The sequence below is a fragment of the Leptonychotes weddellii genome, chromosome X, assembly GCF_054177405.1.
Source record: "Leptonychotes weddellii isolate Sample4059 chromosome X, ASM5417740v2, whole genome shotgun sequence".
Taxonomy (NCBI): Eukaryota; Metazoa; Chordata; class Mammalia; order Carnivora; family Phocidae; genus Leptonychotes; species Leptonychotes weddellii.
Window position 1 is genome coordinate 12,988,990 of NC_138385.1, and position 18,315 is coordinate 13,007,304.

The 18,315-nt window shown below is 44.9% G+C and overlaps 1 protein-coding gene across 1 annotated transcript in view; it reads right to left on the bottom strand.

Moving 5' to 3' along the window:
* Positions 1-3,569, bottom strand: part of LOC102734313 (transmembrane 9 superfamily member 2-like) — a 76,671-nt gene extending 73,102 nt beyond the window's left edge. The window contains exon 1 of the mRNA XM_081809405.1: positions 3,181-3,569. Within this exon, the coding sequence (XP_081665531.1) occupies positions 3,181-3,369 (189 nt within the window). The 5' untranslated portion in view covers positions 3,370-3,569. The remainder of the gene's footprint in view (positions 1-3,180) is intronic.
* Positions 3,570-18,315: the final 14,746 nt, after the last annotated feature.

Sequence of the window (18,315 nt, forward strand, 5' to 3'; positions counted from 1 at the left end):
GACACCGAGGAACCCTAAATGCATATTACTAAGTGAAAGAAGCAAGTCTGAGAAGTCTACATACTGTAGGATTCCAACTATATGACAGTCTGGAAAAGATAAAACTATGAAGACAGTAGATAGATCAGTGGTTGCCAGGGATTAAGAGAGGGGTGGATGAATAGCAGAGAACATAGAGAATGTATAAAGCAGTGAAATTATTCTATATGATATTATAATGATGGATACATGTCATTACACATTCCTCCAAACTCACAGAATGACCAAGGGTGAAGTGTAATATGAACTATGGGCTTTGGGTGGGAATGATGTGTCAATCTAGGTTCATCAACTGTAAGGAATGTAACACTCTGGTGAGGGATGTCGATGAAGAAAGCTATGCATGTGTGGGAGCAGGGGTATATGGGAACTCTATTTTCTGCTCAATTTTGCTGTGAACCTAAAACTGCTCTAAAAAAATCTAAAAAGTCTATTAAAAATACACATGCGGGTATGAGTATGTGTAGGAAAAAATCTAGAATATATGCTAAGATATCAAGAGTGGTAATTCTCTAGTTATTAGAAATGTTTTTCTTATTTTTTGCCTACCTGCATTTTCTAACCATGTATGATGCATGCCACTGCTTTTGTAATAGCAAAAATTTTAAAACTAAAAAAAAAAAAAAAATCAAGGGGCTGGATGCTACCAAATGAAGTAAGTTTAGAGCGTTAAACCTAAAAATGAGAGACTCACCAAAAGACAGAAGATGAAATCTCAGAATAAAAAGTAGAACACATGTAGGGATGCAATAACAGCCTAAAAAGAAAAGAGCTTATGGAAAAGAAGTTCCAGACATTTGTTATGGTTAAAGATCATGTTTCTTTGCTAGGAAGCCTGATGAAATAGAGAGATCCAGGATGAGGTATTACCAGAGAAAAGGCAGACATAAAAATATTTTGTAAATGCCATTTCTTACATGTGTTTGGCAAGATGTTGGCTCAAAACATTACTATCAAAACTTCACACAGGAGGGCGCCTGGGTGGCTCAGTTGGTTGAGCGACTGCCTTCGGCTGGGGTCATGATCCTGGAGTCCCGGGATCGAGTCCCGCATCGGGCTCCCTGCTCAGCAGGGGGTCTGCTTCTCCCTCTGACCCTTCCCCCTGTCATGTGCTCTCTGTCTCTCTCATTCTCTCTGTCTCAAATAAATAAATAAAATCTTTAAAAAAAAAAAAAAAAAAAAAAAACTTCACACAGGAAAAGGCAAGTTCCAGGTTTTAAGAGCAAACTTGCTGCCCCTAAAACTGGCCTTTAAAAAACCCTGGAACTTTCAAGTTGGTTAAGTCTATAGTTAAACCACACCCAGCACTCTTCTCAACTTCCCAGTGCCTTTGTGGTGCCTTATGCCAGAACGCTCCCCCATCCAATGAGGAGTCCTAAAATTAAGTCTTACTCTTTTTTTTTTTTTATTTTTGAGAGAGAGAGAGAGAGAGCGCATGAGCAGGGGAGAGCAGCAGAGGGAGAGGGAGAAGCAGGCTCCCCACTGAGCAGGGAGCCTGATGCGGGACTGGATCCCAGGACCCTGAGGATCATGACCTGAGCTGAAGGCAGACGCTTAACCGACTGAGCCACCCAGGCGCCCAAGTCGTCTTCTTTAATATATTTTGAATTGATTACTTACAAAAAAAAACAAAACAAAACACCTTTTTTGGACTCAGCTTACAGTTACAGAAACCAAGCTGCTAAAGAAAGGAGTCAGAAAATTATTGGGTGTTGAGGAACACACAGAAGAGGAATTGGGTCAGAAATCTCTGCCCAGGGGCGACTGGCTGCGTCAGTGGGAGGAGCATGCGACTCTTGATTTTGGGGTCTTGAGTTCGAGCCCCAGTTGGGTGTAGAGATGACTTAAATAAATAAACTTTAAAGAAAAAAAAGAAATCTCTGCCTAAAGAAAGCTAATAATGACAATAGTTATCATTTATGGAAAGCTTACTAAGCGCCAGGTACAGTTGTCAGTGCTTTTCATACATTGTCTCATTTTATTCTCACAAGTCTGAGAGGTAAATAAGATCTTGGTGTTTGCAGGTAAAGGGCCCAGGGGAAACAAAAGTGCATTGACAAGAATTAAAGAGGTAAAAAGCAGGAGACCAGAGGAGTGAAGAATGACAGAAAGGAAACATGGTAGGGGTGTATCTAAGACCACAGTGAGGTGGGTGGGGGGACGGATGAAAGAGCTGATGCGGATTAAGCAGCGCACTTGTGATGAGCTCCCGGTCTTTGTATGGAAGTGTTCAATCACTAAATTGTACACCTGAAACTAATTTAACACTGTATGTGCACTGACTGGAATTTAAATAAAAACTAAAAAAAAAAAAAAAAAAAACCACAGTGAGTGTGTGAGTCCTGAAAGGGAGAGAGTACAAGGAGGACAATCGGAAAGGGAGGGAGAGAGGGAGAGGAAAGAGCCAAGGAGGAAGAAGGAAAGGAACTGCGACAGAAAAGGAGGAGCTAAGAAAGGTGGAGGAGCAGCCAATAGGGAGGGAGGAAAGGGAGGAGCTCAGAGGAAGGAGGAACAGAAGGAGCTAAGAAGTGCGGTGGAGAAGCCGCCCAGAAAGGAGGAAGCAAGAAGGCGAGCCCCAGAGGGAAAAGAGGGAGGGGTGGAGTCAGGCAGAAGGGGCGGGACCTAGAGGGGAGAGCGTAACGAAGGGGCGGGGCTAAGGGGAAGAGAGGCGGAAGGGGCGGGGCCAAGACACCGGGGCGGGGCCGAGAGGGAGGGGAGGGGCTGAGAGGGAAGTGGGGAAGGGCGGGGCGGAACGGAGAGGGAGGGGAGGGGCGCGAGGGAAGTGGGGAAGGGAGGGGCGGAGCGGAGAGGGAGGAGAAGAGGAAAAGCTGAGATGAAAGGGAGGGAGCCAAGAGAAATGGGGGAGAAGGAGGAGCTATGAGGACGGAGGAAGAGCTGAGCGGGAGTTGGACGAACGGAGAGTAAGGGGAGGAGCCAAAAGAGAGGGAAAGAGAATCTGAGAAAAAGAGAGGTCCGGATCCTCCAAGCGCGAGGCTCAGAGACAGAGACGACGAGACACACACCCACAGAGAGGGCTTTGGCATTCTGGGTCGGAGGCAAAAGAGCTCGCGACCGTGGTCTCCCCCGGTGTGCCCCATACCCCTACCCGAAGCCTTCCCCTCACATCTCACTGCCCCTCACCTTGCAGGTTGCAGTCTCTCGGGCCGCCTCGCAGAAGTTAACTGGAGCCAACCCGGGGAGGTAGAAGGCCGCGCTGCGGGTGGCGTGAAGCCCTAGGAACAGCCCCAGCCCCAGCAGCCACCTCAGCCCGGGGAGGGCGAGCCTGAGGCGGCAAGGGTTGGTTCCCACGCGGAAACCACGAGTACTCATTTCGGGAGCCCGGCTCAGGGCTCGGGCGAGATCGAACCAGTGGAGGGGAGAAACGGAAATGATAAGAAAGAACCGTGGACGGGGACAAGCCGAGACCGACTGGTGGGACTAGAACTCCGGGGAAAGCCACTTATTCCGACGAGACAGTGGCTTGGAACCCGTTGCTAGGGCGCCAGGCTGCGTTTATGAGCGCGCGCAGTACGCATGCGTGCGGCTCTGCGCGGCGTCTTCCACCTCCCCCCCCACCTCTCCCACTCCCCCCATCCCCCACCCGCAGCCTGGTGCTTTCTTGCGGTAGGAGCTTCCTCGCTGAGCGGGGGAGGGGGGCAGGGGAGGCTGGCTGAGAGGTCTCAGCATCGCAACATCACAACTTCACAGGGTGAGGTGTCCTCCCCGAGTTTGCCTCAGTCCCAAAGTAGCAGTGTTACCACCCCCCCACCATCTTCACTTCTTCCTGCGGGGTGGTGGGACAAGAAGGGGAACGAGGGGGAATTCCGGGGCCAAGCTGTCCAGGATGGTGGGTATTAGGCGCTTGAAATGCCGCCAGTCCAAAATTAATGTTCCGTAAGTGTCAAATGCACACCCAGTATCAGAGACTGCTTGGAAAAAAGAATGCAAACCTCTGCATTTTTATGTTGATTGCATATTGAAATTGTAATATTTTGGGTCAGTTGCGTTAAATAAAACATTGTTAAAATTAATTCACCTGGGCGCCTGGGTGGCTCAGTTGGTTAAGCGACTGCCTTCGGCTCAGGTCATGATCCTGGAGTCCCGGGCTTGAGTCCCACATCGGGCTCCCTGCTCAGCAGGGGGTCTGCTTCTCCCTCTGCCCTCTTCCCTCTCGTGCTCTCTGTCTCTCATTCTCTCTCTCAAATAAATAAATAAAATCTTTTTAAAAAATTAACTTCACCTGTTTCTTTTTTTTAAATGTTTTATTTATTTATTTGACAGAGACACAACGAGAGAGGGAACACAAGCAGGGGAAGTGGGAGAGGGAGAAGCAGGCTTCCCCGCAGAGCATGGAGCCGGATGTGGGGCTCGATCCCAGGACCCTGGGATCATGACCTGAGCCGAAGGCAGACGCTTAACGCCTGAGCCACCCAGGCGCCCCTCGCCTGTTTCTTTTTAAAGTGTGGCTGCTAGGGGCGCCTGGCTGGTTCAGTCCGTAGAGCACCGGCCTCTTGATCTCAGGATCATGAGTTCAAACCCATGTTGGGCGTGGAGCCTACTTTAACATAAATAAATAAAAATAAAGCGTGGCTACTAGAACATTTAAAATGACACGTGGCTCGCATTATATTTCTTTTTTTATTCGTTAAAGCAATTTTTAATATAAATAAACTCTGCAAAAATACTACAGCAAAACAAAGCCATGCAGTGTTACCAATTAACCAGTTCAGCTATTCGGTATTTTTATGTTGTCTGTGATGATACATATATCGCTCAATGTGAAATAAGTTCTGGCATCATTCCTACCTGGGAGACACAACTTTTATTTTACATTCATGACTTAAGCAGAATATGTTTATTATGATTCAATGATAATCTGAAAAATCTTAAAAATCACCTTAAGAAAACCACACACCCACAAAAAAAAAAAAAGAAAACCACAATAATCACATCCTAGAGAATGCCAGGTGGACTTATCCTAAATATGTTCATTGAAGCGTGGCTGACACACAATATTACATCAGTTTCAGGTGTACAACACAGTGATACCACAAGGCCTTCCATTTCTATTGGACAGCGCAGGTCTGGGGAAGGAGGGGGGAGGGGAAAAAGGCTACAGAAGAGGGAGGGAGAGGGAAGTGTTGCTCTTAGTCTTTGAAAGTTTCACTTAGCGGCAAGGATCTTATTTTTCGACCTCTTGTAAGAACCCTCGTCGCCCTCGCCTTCCGCTCCCTGTGCTGTCCTATAATGCAAAGTGCTTGTATTTGGACCCAGGCAGTAGTGTAGGTATCATACAACAAAGATAGTAGAAGAGCTGATCCTTTTTCCTCCTGGTCTGTCAAGAGCTTTGGAGAACAAGAGGTCACTTGTTTACGCTGAGCCCAGTGCGCCTGGCCATTCTGTCCAAGTTCCCTCGCTCTGAGAGGTCTGCGTCCTCTGTTGATTGGCAGCCGGCGATTCCAGGCAGAACAAAGGCAGAGAGCTGGCGGTTAGAAGAGGCCTGTAGAATTTAGCGAGTTAACTCTTGAACTAGAGAGGCAGGAAAAGTTGCAGGGAGAAAATGTACCAATGATCAGAATCCGGGGCGTTTTAAGAGAGGGGAGAACGAACTTAACCACGCGGACTGGAGAAGCCCTTGTAAAGATTTGGAGAACAGGAGAAGGTGATCAGAAGGGGCACTACTTTTGCGAAGAGGAACAGGAAAGAGGAGCTGGGAAGCGGTAGAGCGGTCACGATTAGAAGTCACCAGAGCTTGAATACAAATCTTGCGTTTTACCACTACATTACTACCCCTCTCCAAGCAGCCTGTGGCTGAAAAAGTGTACATGTTTAAATAAACGGGATGCTCCGCCAGCCTCCCAGGCCTGGGCGCGGGGTCTAGCGGCTGCTCTAGGGCCCTGCGGGCGGGGACTGCAGCGGGGACTGGGCGCCCTACTGAGCGAGCACAGGCGGCTCATCGAGTGTGGGGACCGTGGGCGACGGGGCTGCCCGGGACCGGTGTGCCACCCGGGTCACCTACAGGACGCCGGGCCTCCGCCCCTCCGCCCCTCCGCAGACGCAGGAGACAGAGAAGCAGGAAAGAGCAGCCGGTTCTTGATCCGTTTTGCCCCCATCCCCGTCCTCATCCACAACTCCAACTGTGACTTTGGGGTATTCGGTTAAAGCTCCCCGCCGCGCCGTGTCTGTTAAACTCAAGAAGCGAAGCAGCACCGAGGGCTACGTCCCCATTCTCAGCAATAAGACACAGCCCTCCCGGTGTCCCCACTGAGTGACTGTCACCAGCTCCATCTACCTGCTGGGCCTGAAATGGAGGCGGCTCCTTCTGGTGGATTCTCTGTGCTCCTTGTGCTCCAGGAGTTGTCTTCTGTTCCCCACCCCCAACCTCCCCCCTCCCCCCAATGTGCAAGCCATTCACTAGGCAGGCCTGGCTTTGCCCAACTCCAAGGCTCCCCCTCCCCCATGCGCCAATTTGAAGACCTCTTCCAGAGGGAGGCCTGACTGGCACCTGTAACTAGGGACCGTTTTATTTCTTCCTTTCCAATTCTTATGCCTTTTATTTCTTGTTCTTGCCTTGTCGCACTATATAGGATTTCCAATAGGATATTGAATAAGAGGAGACATCCTTACCTGTCCTCCTTCTCAAGGGGAAAACATTCAGTTTTTAACCATGCAGTATGATACCAGCTATAGGCTTTTTTTTCTTAAAGATTTTATTTATTTATTTGACAGACAGAGAGCACAAGCACACAAGCAGGGCGAGTGACAGGCAGAGAAAGAGGGAGAAGCAGGTTCCCCGCAAGAAGCCCGCTTAAGGGCTCATTCCCAGGACTCTGGGATCATGACCTGAACCAAGGCAGACGCTTAACCGACTGAGCCATACAGGCGGCCCCAAACTATAGGTTTTTTTATACTTGTCCTTTATCAGGTTAAGGAAGTTCCTTTCTCTTCCTAGTTTGTTGAGAGTTTTTATCATGACTAGATATTGAATTTTATCCAATTTTTTGGCAGTGTTTCTTATTAAGGCTATTAATATGATGCATTACATTGATATTTAAATGCTGAATCAGTCATGTATTTCCAGAATAAACCCCACTTGGTTGGATGATATGTAAAAACAAAACAAAAAAAAAACAAGTGGAGCTATATTGTAGTGTGGAATGCAAAATTTGCAAGGCTTTTAAAAGATAAAATTCGAGAGAGAGGCAAACCAAGAAACAGAGGCTTAACTATAGAGAACAAACTGATGATTATAAGAGAAGTGGGTGGGGGGATGGGGAAACAGGTGATGGGGATTAAGGAGTGCACGTGTGTTGAGCACCTGGCGGTGTATGGAAGTGTTGAATCACTATATTGTACACCTGAAACTCATATTACACTCAACTAATTGGACTTAAATAAAAACTTTAAAGAGATGAAATTCAAAGAAATTAATCTCTTAATGTAGGTTATGCCCCAAACTCCGGGGAGACATGGGTTTTCCCTTCTATGCCATTAGGAGTATCTTAGTGGAAAGTGAAGAATACATTATTCATTTTATTTGCTTACTTGTCTCCCACCCTCTACTGAAAGTAAGCTCCTTAAGCACAGGATCCTTTTTTTGTCTTCATATTCCTAGCACAGGATGTGAGGGCGATCTGGCTGCGACATCTGTCACCCCATTGATCGCCAGGGTTGATTCGGCTGATCTGGCTAGCTAGGCGGGTGTCCCCTTCCTCTCTCACCGCTCCATGTGCGTCCCTCCTGAAGCTGCACGCTCGGTCGAAGAGGATGACCTTCCCCGATAGAGGAGGACCGTTCTTCTGTCAAGGGTATACGAGTAGCTGCGCTCCCCTGCTAGAACCTCCAAACAAGCGCTCAAGGTCCATATTCCTAGCACAGACCCAAGCACTTGGTAAGAGCATATTGGAGAAGAAAAATTTTCTCTATGCTTCAAGGTTTTTTTAATTGGTCTAAGAATTACACTGACATAAGACAGATTAACAGGAGAAAAATCTAATTTAATTATGTACATATGGGGAATCCACAAAACGAGAGATTTCAAAAACAGGAAAAATGACGTATATATGTCATTCTGGACTAAGGAGAAGGGGGTAGGGGTCTGGGGCTTCAAATGGAAGGCAGGCAATTCACAAGAAATTGAAAAAGAGCAAATGTTTTGTAAACAAATGTTTGCCAGGCCATACAGAAACAATGGGACACAAAAAAGAATTTTAACAGATTTTGCTAAGTTCCTCTGTCTGCCACACCTAGATTGTTATACTATAGTTATCTGTCGCTATAGCTCCCTTTCTAGGGACAGATCCTCTATCTAGATTCTTTGGGGGGAGGTGTGCAGAGGGAGAGGGAGAGAGAATCTTAAGCAGGCTCCACACCCAGGTGCAGAGCCCAACATGCAGGGTTCTATCTCATGACCCTGAGATCATGACCTGAGCCAAAATCAAGAGTCACTGCCTGAGCCACCTAGGCACCCTGCCGGAGTCCAGCTCCAGCCGGTGTGGGTCTCTCATAGGAAAGGACGGCGTCGGCGAATGAGGAGACACAAACACAGGATCAGGTTGCAAGCATCTCCTCCTGACAGCCTCGGAGGAACTTTATTTATATGTTAGGATATTTTTGTTTTTCCGTACTTTCATAACGTGATTATGTTTTTTTTTACAATTTATTGAGATAATCTTAGATCATTTTTTGGACTACAGACATAGCCTTCTTTCATTTTCCTTTGTAATGGTTAACATGACCTTTATTGACTTCTGCGAAAACTAAAAAACAGTACGCAAAGAGAAAGGTGCTAGGCAGAGTGTGACCGTCTTGTTATTTTGTTCTACAGAAACTAATTCTTCGTGGAATTAGTTTCATTATGATTGCTTAGATATGCGTAACTAAGATGAGTAGTCACTTTATCATGAAACCCCAGAAATATTCCCACAATTACAAAAATTGCCATAAACAAAATGAAAGAGAATAGCAGGAACCAGCTATGGAGTCTCCTGTTTTCAGGATCGTCCCCCATACTTGGACCTTGTCAAACAGCATGAGTAGCTTGGCTCGCGCCAGCACCCCAAGATTCTTTTAGGCAGTTAAGGGGAAGATAAAAAAAAAAAGAAAAAGAAAAACTTCCTGGGGCTTCTGGCTGGCTCAGATGGAAGAGTATGCAACTCTTGATCTCAGGGTCCTGAATTCAAGCCCTATGTTGGGTGTAAAGATTACTTAAATAAATAAGCTGGAAAAAAGGAGAAAAGAAAAATTTCCCCAATCTTCTGTTTCTTTTAAAGATTATTTATTTATTTATTTGACAGAGAGAGATAGCGAGAGCAGGAACCCAAGCAGGGGGAGTGGGAGAGGGAGAAGCAGGCTTCCCGTGGAGCAGGGAGCCCGATGAGGGGGCTCGATCCCAGGACCCTGGGATCATGACCTGAGCCGAATGGCAGACGCTTAATGACTTAGCCACCCAAGAGCCCCTCTTCTGTTTCTTAATAATCAGCCTAGGGGTGCCTGGCTGGCTCATTCAGAGGAGCCTGCGACTCTTGATCTCAGGCTCGTGAGTTCAAGCCCCATCATGTTGGGTGCAGAGATTATTTAAATAAATAAAACTTAAAAATTTTTTTTGAAAAGAAAAAGAATCAAACTAAAATAATCCACATGCCTAAGAGACACATTTTGGGGTGTCAAATTTTGCTCCCCAGCAAGCACAATACATTGATTCAGAATAAATGAAAAGATGGAAGAATGAATGCCATGTAACTTACACTGCCGTGGCATTTTTATATATTTTACTTCATATAGAAGTCAAAAGAGGATGCAATCAAAAGATGGGAGTAAGTGTAGATAACCAGGATAATCCCTCTTTATTTACAGCAGTAGAGTCTGCATAGTTCCTGCATAGATCCTCCCAGTGCCCATGTAAGGTAGGCAGAGTAGTTATTTTATGTGAGATAACTGAGGCCAAGAGTAGTTAGTTTGCTTGTCCAAGGTCACACAGTAATAGAGGACCAAGTCAAGGCTAGGAAGCAGGTCCCCTGATGTCTAATTTAGTTCTGAAATATAATGGAATTAAAAGGAAGTGCCAGGGACACCTGGGTGGCTCAGTCGGTTAAGCATCTGCCTTTAGGGGCGCGCCTGGGTGGCTCAGTCGTTAAGCGTCTGCCTTCGGCTCAGGTCATGATCCCAGGGTCCTGGGATCGAGCCCCGCATCAGGCTCCCTGCTCTGCAGGAAGCCTGCTTCTCCTTCTCCCACTCCCCCTCCTGGTGTTCCCTCTCTGTCAAATAAATAAATAAAATCTTAAAAAAAAAAAAAAAAAGCATCTGCCTTTGGCTCAGGTCATGGTCTCGGGGTTCTGGGATCGAACCCCCTGGTGGGGGGGTGGGGAGAGGGGACCTCCCTTCTCTGCTCTCTGTCTGTCTCTCAGATAAATAAATAAAATCTTTTAAAAAATAATAAAAGGGGGCGCCTGGGTGGCTCAGTTGGTTAAGCGACTGCCTTCGGCTCGGGTCATGATCCTGGAGTCCCGGGATCGAGTCCCGGGATCGAGTCCCGCATCGGGCTCCCTGCTCGGCGGGGAGTCTGCTTCTCCCTCTGACCCTCCCCCCTCTCGTGCTCTTTCTCTCTCTCACTCTCTCTCAAATAAATAAATAAAATCTTTAAAAATAATAATAATAATAAAAGGAAGTACCAAGTGGTAATAAAAAAGAAATAAACTCATTTTATGTAGCTGGAAAGTTGACAGCTACATCAACTATGAAACCCGCAAGTAAAAGCTTGAGTGAAGCATATGAACCTGAAGTTAGGAGCTCCTAACAGAGAGATTCAACCATGAAATTTGTGATATGCAGCGTCACTCAAACAACTTTGAAAAAGGAGCGAAATGTGAGGAATGGCACTTCACAAAAGTGGGTGCTTTGGGCTGCACTACAGACAATGTGTAAGATGGAGGAATACAGTAACTAGGTCTTTAATGGTTCATCTTTCATAGTGACATTTTCCCCCTCGATTCCAACCATTTGGAGTTAAAGATATCCAAGTGACAGTTCCCATCCTCTTTCCAGTTCACTCCGACGTGTACATATCAAAATTCAGTAGGGGAACAAAGGAATACTGTGACCCAGTGAAATCATGCTCTATTTAAGCCATGTTTCTAAATCAGCATATTGGAACATCAAAAAAAGTACTAATGTGCCATGGTAGGCCAGGGTGCCAGCCCAGAGGCCACATCATACCTTTCATAGTGTCCTGACAGCATCAGTCTAGCTTACCCTTTGGGCCTCCGGCCTTGACTCACTTTTTCCTTCCCAGGTCCCCCAAAATCTAAATAGGTTTCTTTCAAACTGGTAGTGTAAATCTCATCGTTTCACACTCCCCCTTAAAATCCTTTGCTGCACAGGGGTGCCTGGCCATCTCAGTTGGTAGAGCATCCCACTCTTGGTCTCAGGGTCATGAGTTCAAGCCCCACATTGGGTGTAGAGATTATTTTCACAAAAATTAAAATTAAAAAATCCTTTGCTGGGACGCCGGGGTAGCTCAGTTGGTGAAGTGTCTGCCTTTGGCTCAGGTCATGATCCTGGGGTCCCAGGATGGAGCCCTGCATTGGGCTCCCTGCTCAGCAGGGAGCCTGCTTCTCCCTCTCCCCCCTGCTAGTGCTCTCCTGCTATCTCTCTCTCACGCATGCACAAATAAATAAATAAAATCCTTAACATAAATAGATAAATAAATAATCCTTTGCTTCACAAATCAATGTAATGTGGCGGGGCCGGGGGGGGGGGTGGCTAGATTGGATCCTGGCACAGAAAAAGGACACTAGTGAAAAAATTGGTGAAAGCCAAATAGAGTTTTAGTTTGCTTAATACCATTGTACTGATGCGTATTTCTTCCTTTGATCATTGTACCATAGTTATGTAAGATGTTCACATTAAGTGAAGCCCAGCGAAAGGTGTATGAGACCTCTATGTACTATTTTTGCAACACTTCTGTAAATCTAAAATTATCTCGAAGTAAAAAATTGAAAAACTCTCCTGCTGGCTCTCCATTGCCCTAAGGGTTAAGTCCAATTTTTGCTTAGCACGGCCTGCTCCACCTAACCCGCGACCTCCAACACACACCTCCCCGGCATCAACCTTCTGGTGTGGATGGAGCTCCACTCCCACAATTACTCTGATCCTGCTCCAGAGAATTACTTTTAGTTATGGGAAGAGGCCATTCTCTCTAGCCTCTGAACAAATTGATCCTTGCTGTTCATAGGTCTAGTACGCTCTGCGGACGCTCACCCCCTCTCCTACCTTTTGCTTGGCTGAAATCTTGATCCTGTATTTCAGCTCATAATTTGGAAGCTACTTTTCCCAGTGTATGTTCCCTGACAGCCCCCCAACACTACACATATCCCACTGCCTCACACCCACACAGAGAGTTGGATCAAGTGTCCCTTGAATATGTTCCCACTGTACTCTATGTATTACTTCTGATTTGTCACTTTCACACTGTATTACAGTCCTGTCTCCCCCCTAACCCCCCACCTGGTTGATCGTGAACTCTGGATCTTCCCCTTCTATCCACACCTACCGCCATTAAAGTAGCTTGACTTCACGGGTTTAACACTTTGAAGGTTAAGCTTCCCCTTTGAGTAATTATTCTCATAATTCATATACTCTGATAGAGTGAAAGGGAAGAGTTTTAGTTTTTCCCTTTGTACTACAGAATTTCTGACCTGACAATCATATTTTTGCACCAATATCAACTTGTTATCAAAGGATACATAGATCCCTGTATTACAGAAATCATTGCAAAATGATCACTGCAATAAATCTAGTTAACATCCATCACCATACATAGTTATAATTTTTTTCTTTTTTTCTTTTTTCTCTTTCTTTTTTTTTTTAATTTTATTTTTAAGTAATCTCCACACCAAATGTGGGGCTCAAACTCACAACCCCAAGATCAAGAGCCCACCAGGCCCCTTGCAAAAATTTTTTTCTTATGATGAAAACTTTTAGATTTACTCTCAGCAACTTTCAAGTATACAATACAGTATTAACTATAGTCACCATGCTGTAAGTTACATCCCCATGGCTTTTTAATTTTATAGCTACAAATTTGCACTTTTTAACCCCCTTCACCCATTTTGCCCACCCCCACGTTCCTACCTCTGGCAACCACTAATATGTCCTCTGTATTCATGAACTCAATTTTTTGTTATTGCATTGTTTTAGTGTGTTTTTTTTTGTTTTTTGTTTTTTGTTTTTCATTCCACATATAAGTGAGATGATATGGTTGTCTTTCTTGTCTGACTTACTTCACTTAGCCTTCAAGATCCATCCATGTTGTTACAAACGGCAAGATTTCCTTCTTTATTAAGGCTAAATAATATTCCATTGTAAATATACCACATTTTCTTTATCCATTCATCCATTGATGGATATTTGGGTTGCTTTTGTATCTTGGTTATTGCAAATAATGCTTCAGTGAACATCAGAGGGGGAGCTATATCTTTTCAAATTAGTGTGTTCATTTCCTTTGGATAAACTCCTAGAAACGAAATTGCAGATCATATGGTCATTCTATTTTTAATTTTTTGAGGGACCTCTGTACTATTTTCCACAGTGGCTGCACCAATTTACATCCCCACCAACAGTGCTCAAGGGTTCCCTTTTCTCTATATCCTGGCCCACACTTATTATTTCTTGTCTTTTTGATAGTACCCATTCTAACAGGTGTAAGATAATATCTCATTTGGTTGTGATTTGCATTTCCCTGATGATGAGTGATATTGAACATCTTTTCATGTGTCTGTTGTCTATTTGTACATCTTCTTTGGAAAATGTCTGTTCAAGTCCTCTGCCCATTTTTATTCTGATTTTTTAAAAAGATTTATCTGTTTGGGGCGCCTGGGTGGCTCAGTTGGTTAAGCGACTGCCTTCGGCTCAGGTCATGATCCTGGAGTCCCGGGATCGAGTCCCACGTAGGGCTCCCTGCTCAGCAGGGAGTCTGCCTCTCTCTCTGACCCTCCCCCCTCTCATGCTCTCTATCTCATTCTCTCTCTCAAATAAATAAATAAAATCTTTAAAAAAAAAATATTCATACAGCTTGGAAGTGGCAAAGCCTGGCTTCAAACCAGGCATCTCAGCACCAGAGTCTAGTTCTTAGGTAGGCTATTCTGCATTGTTTCTACTTCCTAACCAGCTTTCTCATCTGTCCATGTTTTTCTATCTCCACAACTACTACCCTAATGTAAGCTGTGTCCTGTCTTGCTCCGAATCCTGCGTTAAACTCCTAAGTGGTTTTCCAGCCTCTGTGCCTGCCCCTTTTATAACTAACTCGTTCTCTCCTCAGCTGCCAGAGTGATCTTCCAAAAATACAAATCAGCTCAAGTTTTTCTCCTGGATTAAAGCTTCCTATTGCTCTTAGTATAAATCCCCCAAATCTCAGGCAGGACTTGCAAGGTCCTGGGTGATCTGACACTTCCCCAGTCTTCCAACTGACGCCACTTGTCATTGGTTTCCTTAACCCCCATGTGCCAGTCAAAGTGGCTTCATTTAAGTTCTTTAAGCACATCAAATTCTTTTCCTCAGCAGGGCCTTTGCACATGCTGTGGCTGCTATCTATAATGTTCTTCCTACAGTTCTTTCTACGGGTGGTTGCTTCTCATCATTGAGAACTCTCAGCTTCCACGTCTCTGCCTCAGAGAGATCTTCCCTGGCTATTGTAAATAGGTTTCCTCCCCTTGCACACACATACTTTAAAAAAAATTCTCTATCACTGCAACTTGTGTTCTTCATAGCGGTTTTCACTTTTTATTTTCTCATCTATTCTCTCTCTCTCTCTCTCACACACACACACACACACACACACACACACACGCACACACACCAAGTAAAACATAAGTTTCATGAGGGCAGGGACAAAGTCCATTTTATTCACCACTGTATACTGTAGGGGAGCAAAATGTGCCACCCCAAAATGTGTGTCTCTGGCATGTGGGTTACTTTGGGCTGATAATTTTTTTTTTAAGTAGAAAAATATGTCCAATGTGGGGCTTGAAGTCAGGACCCTGAGATCAAGAGTCGCATGCTCTACGGATTGAGCCAGCCAGGTACCCCAGGCTGATTATTTTTGAAAAAACAGAGGACTCAGGAAGTTTTTCTTTTTGCCCCTTAACTGCCTAAAAGAATCTAGATAGAGGACCTGCTCCAGAGAGGGGGCTATCACCATAGGTAACTGTAGTATAACATGAACTAGGTGTAGACAGGAAAAAATTTAGCAAAGTCTGTTAGAATTCTTCTGTGTCCCACTGTTTCTGTATAGCCCGGCAAACATTTGTTTACCGAACATTTGCTCTTTTTCATCTTCTTGTGAACTGCCTGCCTTCCCTTTGAAGCCCCAGGCCCCTACTGCCTTCTCCTTAGTCTAGAATGACATACCTACTTCACTTTTCCTGACTGTCTTTGGAATCTCTCATGTTTTTTGTGGATTCCCTGTAGGTACATAATTAAATTCGATTTTCTCCTGTTAATCTGTCTCATGTCAATTTAATTCTTGGACCAGCCAGAAAAACCTTGAAGAACAGAGGAAATTTTTCATCCCCAACAATACAGGTCCAATCTTGGTGACTAATGCATAGTAGTAGGTATCCGATAAATATTCAGCAAGGGAATGAATTAATAAACTTGAGGCAGCTAAGGGGTAATGTGTGACAGGAAGTTGGACATGCAGGTTGAGGAGCTCAAGTGAGAGATCTGGTGTGGAAATATAAATCCAGGAGATGGAAGGGTATTTATTGTAGTGGACACTTGGGTAATGGATACGATTGCCTAAGGAGTGAGAATAGAATGAAAAGACGAGAGGGTCTAGCAACAAGACTGAAGAAACTCCAATATTTAAAGACCTACTGGGAAAGAATGAGCCCGTCAAAGACGTTTGAGAATGAATGAATGCTCTTGCAGTCCAATCAATCAGTCTTTTCATTCATGCCATCTGGATTTTGTGTCAGAAAGTCCTTTTGCGGGCGCCTGGGTGGCTCAGATGGTTAAGCATCTGCCTTCGGCTCAGGTCATGATCTCAGGGTCCTGGGATCGAGTCCCGCATCGGGCTCCCTGCTCCTTGGGAGCCTGTTTCTCCCTCTGCCTTTCTCTCTCACTCTGTCTCTCATGAATAAAAAAAAAAAAAGAAAGTCCTTTTGCTTCAACCTTCAAAATATATCCAGAACATAGTAACTTCTCACCACCTCCACTGCTGTCTCCATCCCAGGCCCTATCACAATAGTCTTCTCATTGGTCTCCCTGCTTTCACCCTCGCTCTCTACAGTGCATCCTGGACAGAGCAGCCAATGTGATACTGTTAGGAGGTAAGACAGGTAAGTCACTCCTCTGCTCGCGGCTCACCAGTGGCTCTTGATTTCAATCCCAGTAAAAGGTGAAGGAGCAGAATTTGCCACCCCCAAATATGCCTCTTTGGCAAAAGGGTTATTTTAAGATGATTATTTTTTAAGAACTCCAAACTCAGGAGAAGCTCTAAAAACCCAAGTAGAAGTTGCCTTTTCATAGGACATATTAACATTTATAAGGGACTATCCGTTCGTTAGGGTGTCTCCCTCTGTGGACGAGGAAGAGGGTGACTCTAAATCTCTAGAAACTCTTATCAATGGAGAAGGTAATGACTTAAATCTGCATAACAACCTTACCCTTGTTTCCTGTACATCGCCTGCTCCCCTCCCATAACGGACTCCCCCATCCCCAACATTTTTCTTTTGTTGTTAGCTGAAGATGCTACTTAAGATGATGGCTAGGGCCATTTCAGGGAGTTATTCAGATTTCCTGGGTCTCTCCCAAGCAGATTAGAGGTATACATGTTATTAACCTTGTTTTTCTCTGGTTCATCTGTCTTTTATTATGGGGTGAGGGAATGTGTCCTCAGCCAAGAATTTAGAAGGCTAGAAGGAAAATTATTTTTCCTAACAAAGGTAAAGGCTTCACCACTGTCTACTAACATCTACAGGATCTGGCCCCTCTGCTACTTAGAATCCTCTCTTCCTACTCTTGTGCTCCTTCACTTGGTTTCAGCAATACTGGCCTTCTTGCGGTTCTTAGAACATGGCAGATAGGTTTCAGTCTTTCTGACACACTTTCCGCCCAGATATCCACAGGGTTTACTCCTTCTTTTATCTTTGCTTCAAATGTTACCTTAGTGGGCCGCCTGGGTGTCTCAGTCGGTTGGGTGTCTGCCTTCAGCTCGGGTCATGATCCCGGGGTCCTGGGATCGAGCCCCACATTGGGCTCCCCGATCCTCTAGGAGCCTGCTTCTCCCTTTCCCTCTGCCTGCCGCTCCCCCTGCTTGTTCTTGCTCTCTCTCTCTGTCAAATAAATAGATAAAATCTTAAAAAAAAACAAATGTTACCTTAGTGAAGCCAATTCTGATCCACCCTTTCAATTTTGCACCTTTCCTTTCCATACTCTAGACCCTCCTTCCTTTTCTTGCATAGCACTTTTCAACTTCAAACATACTGATTGATTGATTTCGATTGTTTATTGTCTTTCCCTCTGTAACTAAAATGTTAGCTCCAGGTCGGCAGGCACTCTTCTCTTTTTGTTCACGGATGTATTCCCAGCACCTGAAACAGTGCTGGCACAGAATAGACACCGTGTTTGAGTAAGGATTTGCTAAGTGGATAAATGAATGGATGGATGGTCTTCATGACCAGTTGATAAAAGCACCTACCCATTTTTCTTCTAGTACTTCAATGGTTCTACCCTTTACATTTACATCTTTGAGTTGGAATTTATTCCAGAGTAAAAAGTGTGGTGTGAATCCAGATTTTTCCCCCCTTCAAATGCCTAATTGTCTTGACACAATTTATTGCAAAATCCATTGTTCTCCACCCCCTCATTTGAAATATTTCTGAAGACATACTTCAGTTCCTTTTAATCAAGTATTAAGTTTGGTAAAAACTCATTCTCTCCTTCATTGTGGAGAAACGTCCAGTAGAATTAGATCTTCATCCCTTCCGCCAGTTTCTATAGAGATATCAGAGCCACACTTTGGTTTACAAAGTTTTTCCTCGCTTATTGTAGCTAAGTTGGCTATCTTCTGGACAGTGGCTACTTTAAGTGGTTTGGAAAGTCTCCCAATTTGTAATCTCATGAAATTCTTCCCTCCCTTCCTTCTTGCTGGACACCAGATAACAGATGTTTCTAGAACACGTGGCAGGATATCTTTCTGTCGTTTGGAGAACATGCATAACTGGATGCAGAGGGACCCTTCATATGAAAATGCAAGCCTGCCCGGAGAGCTTCAAT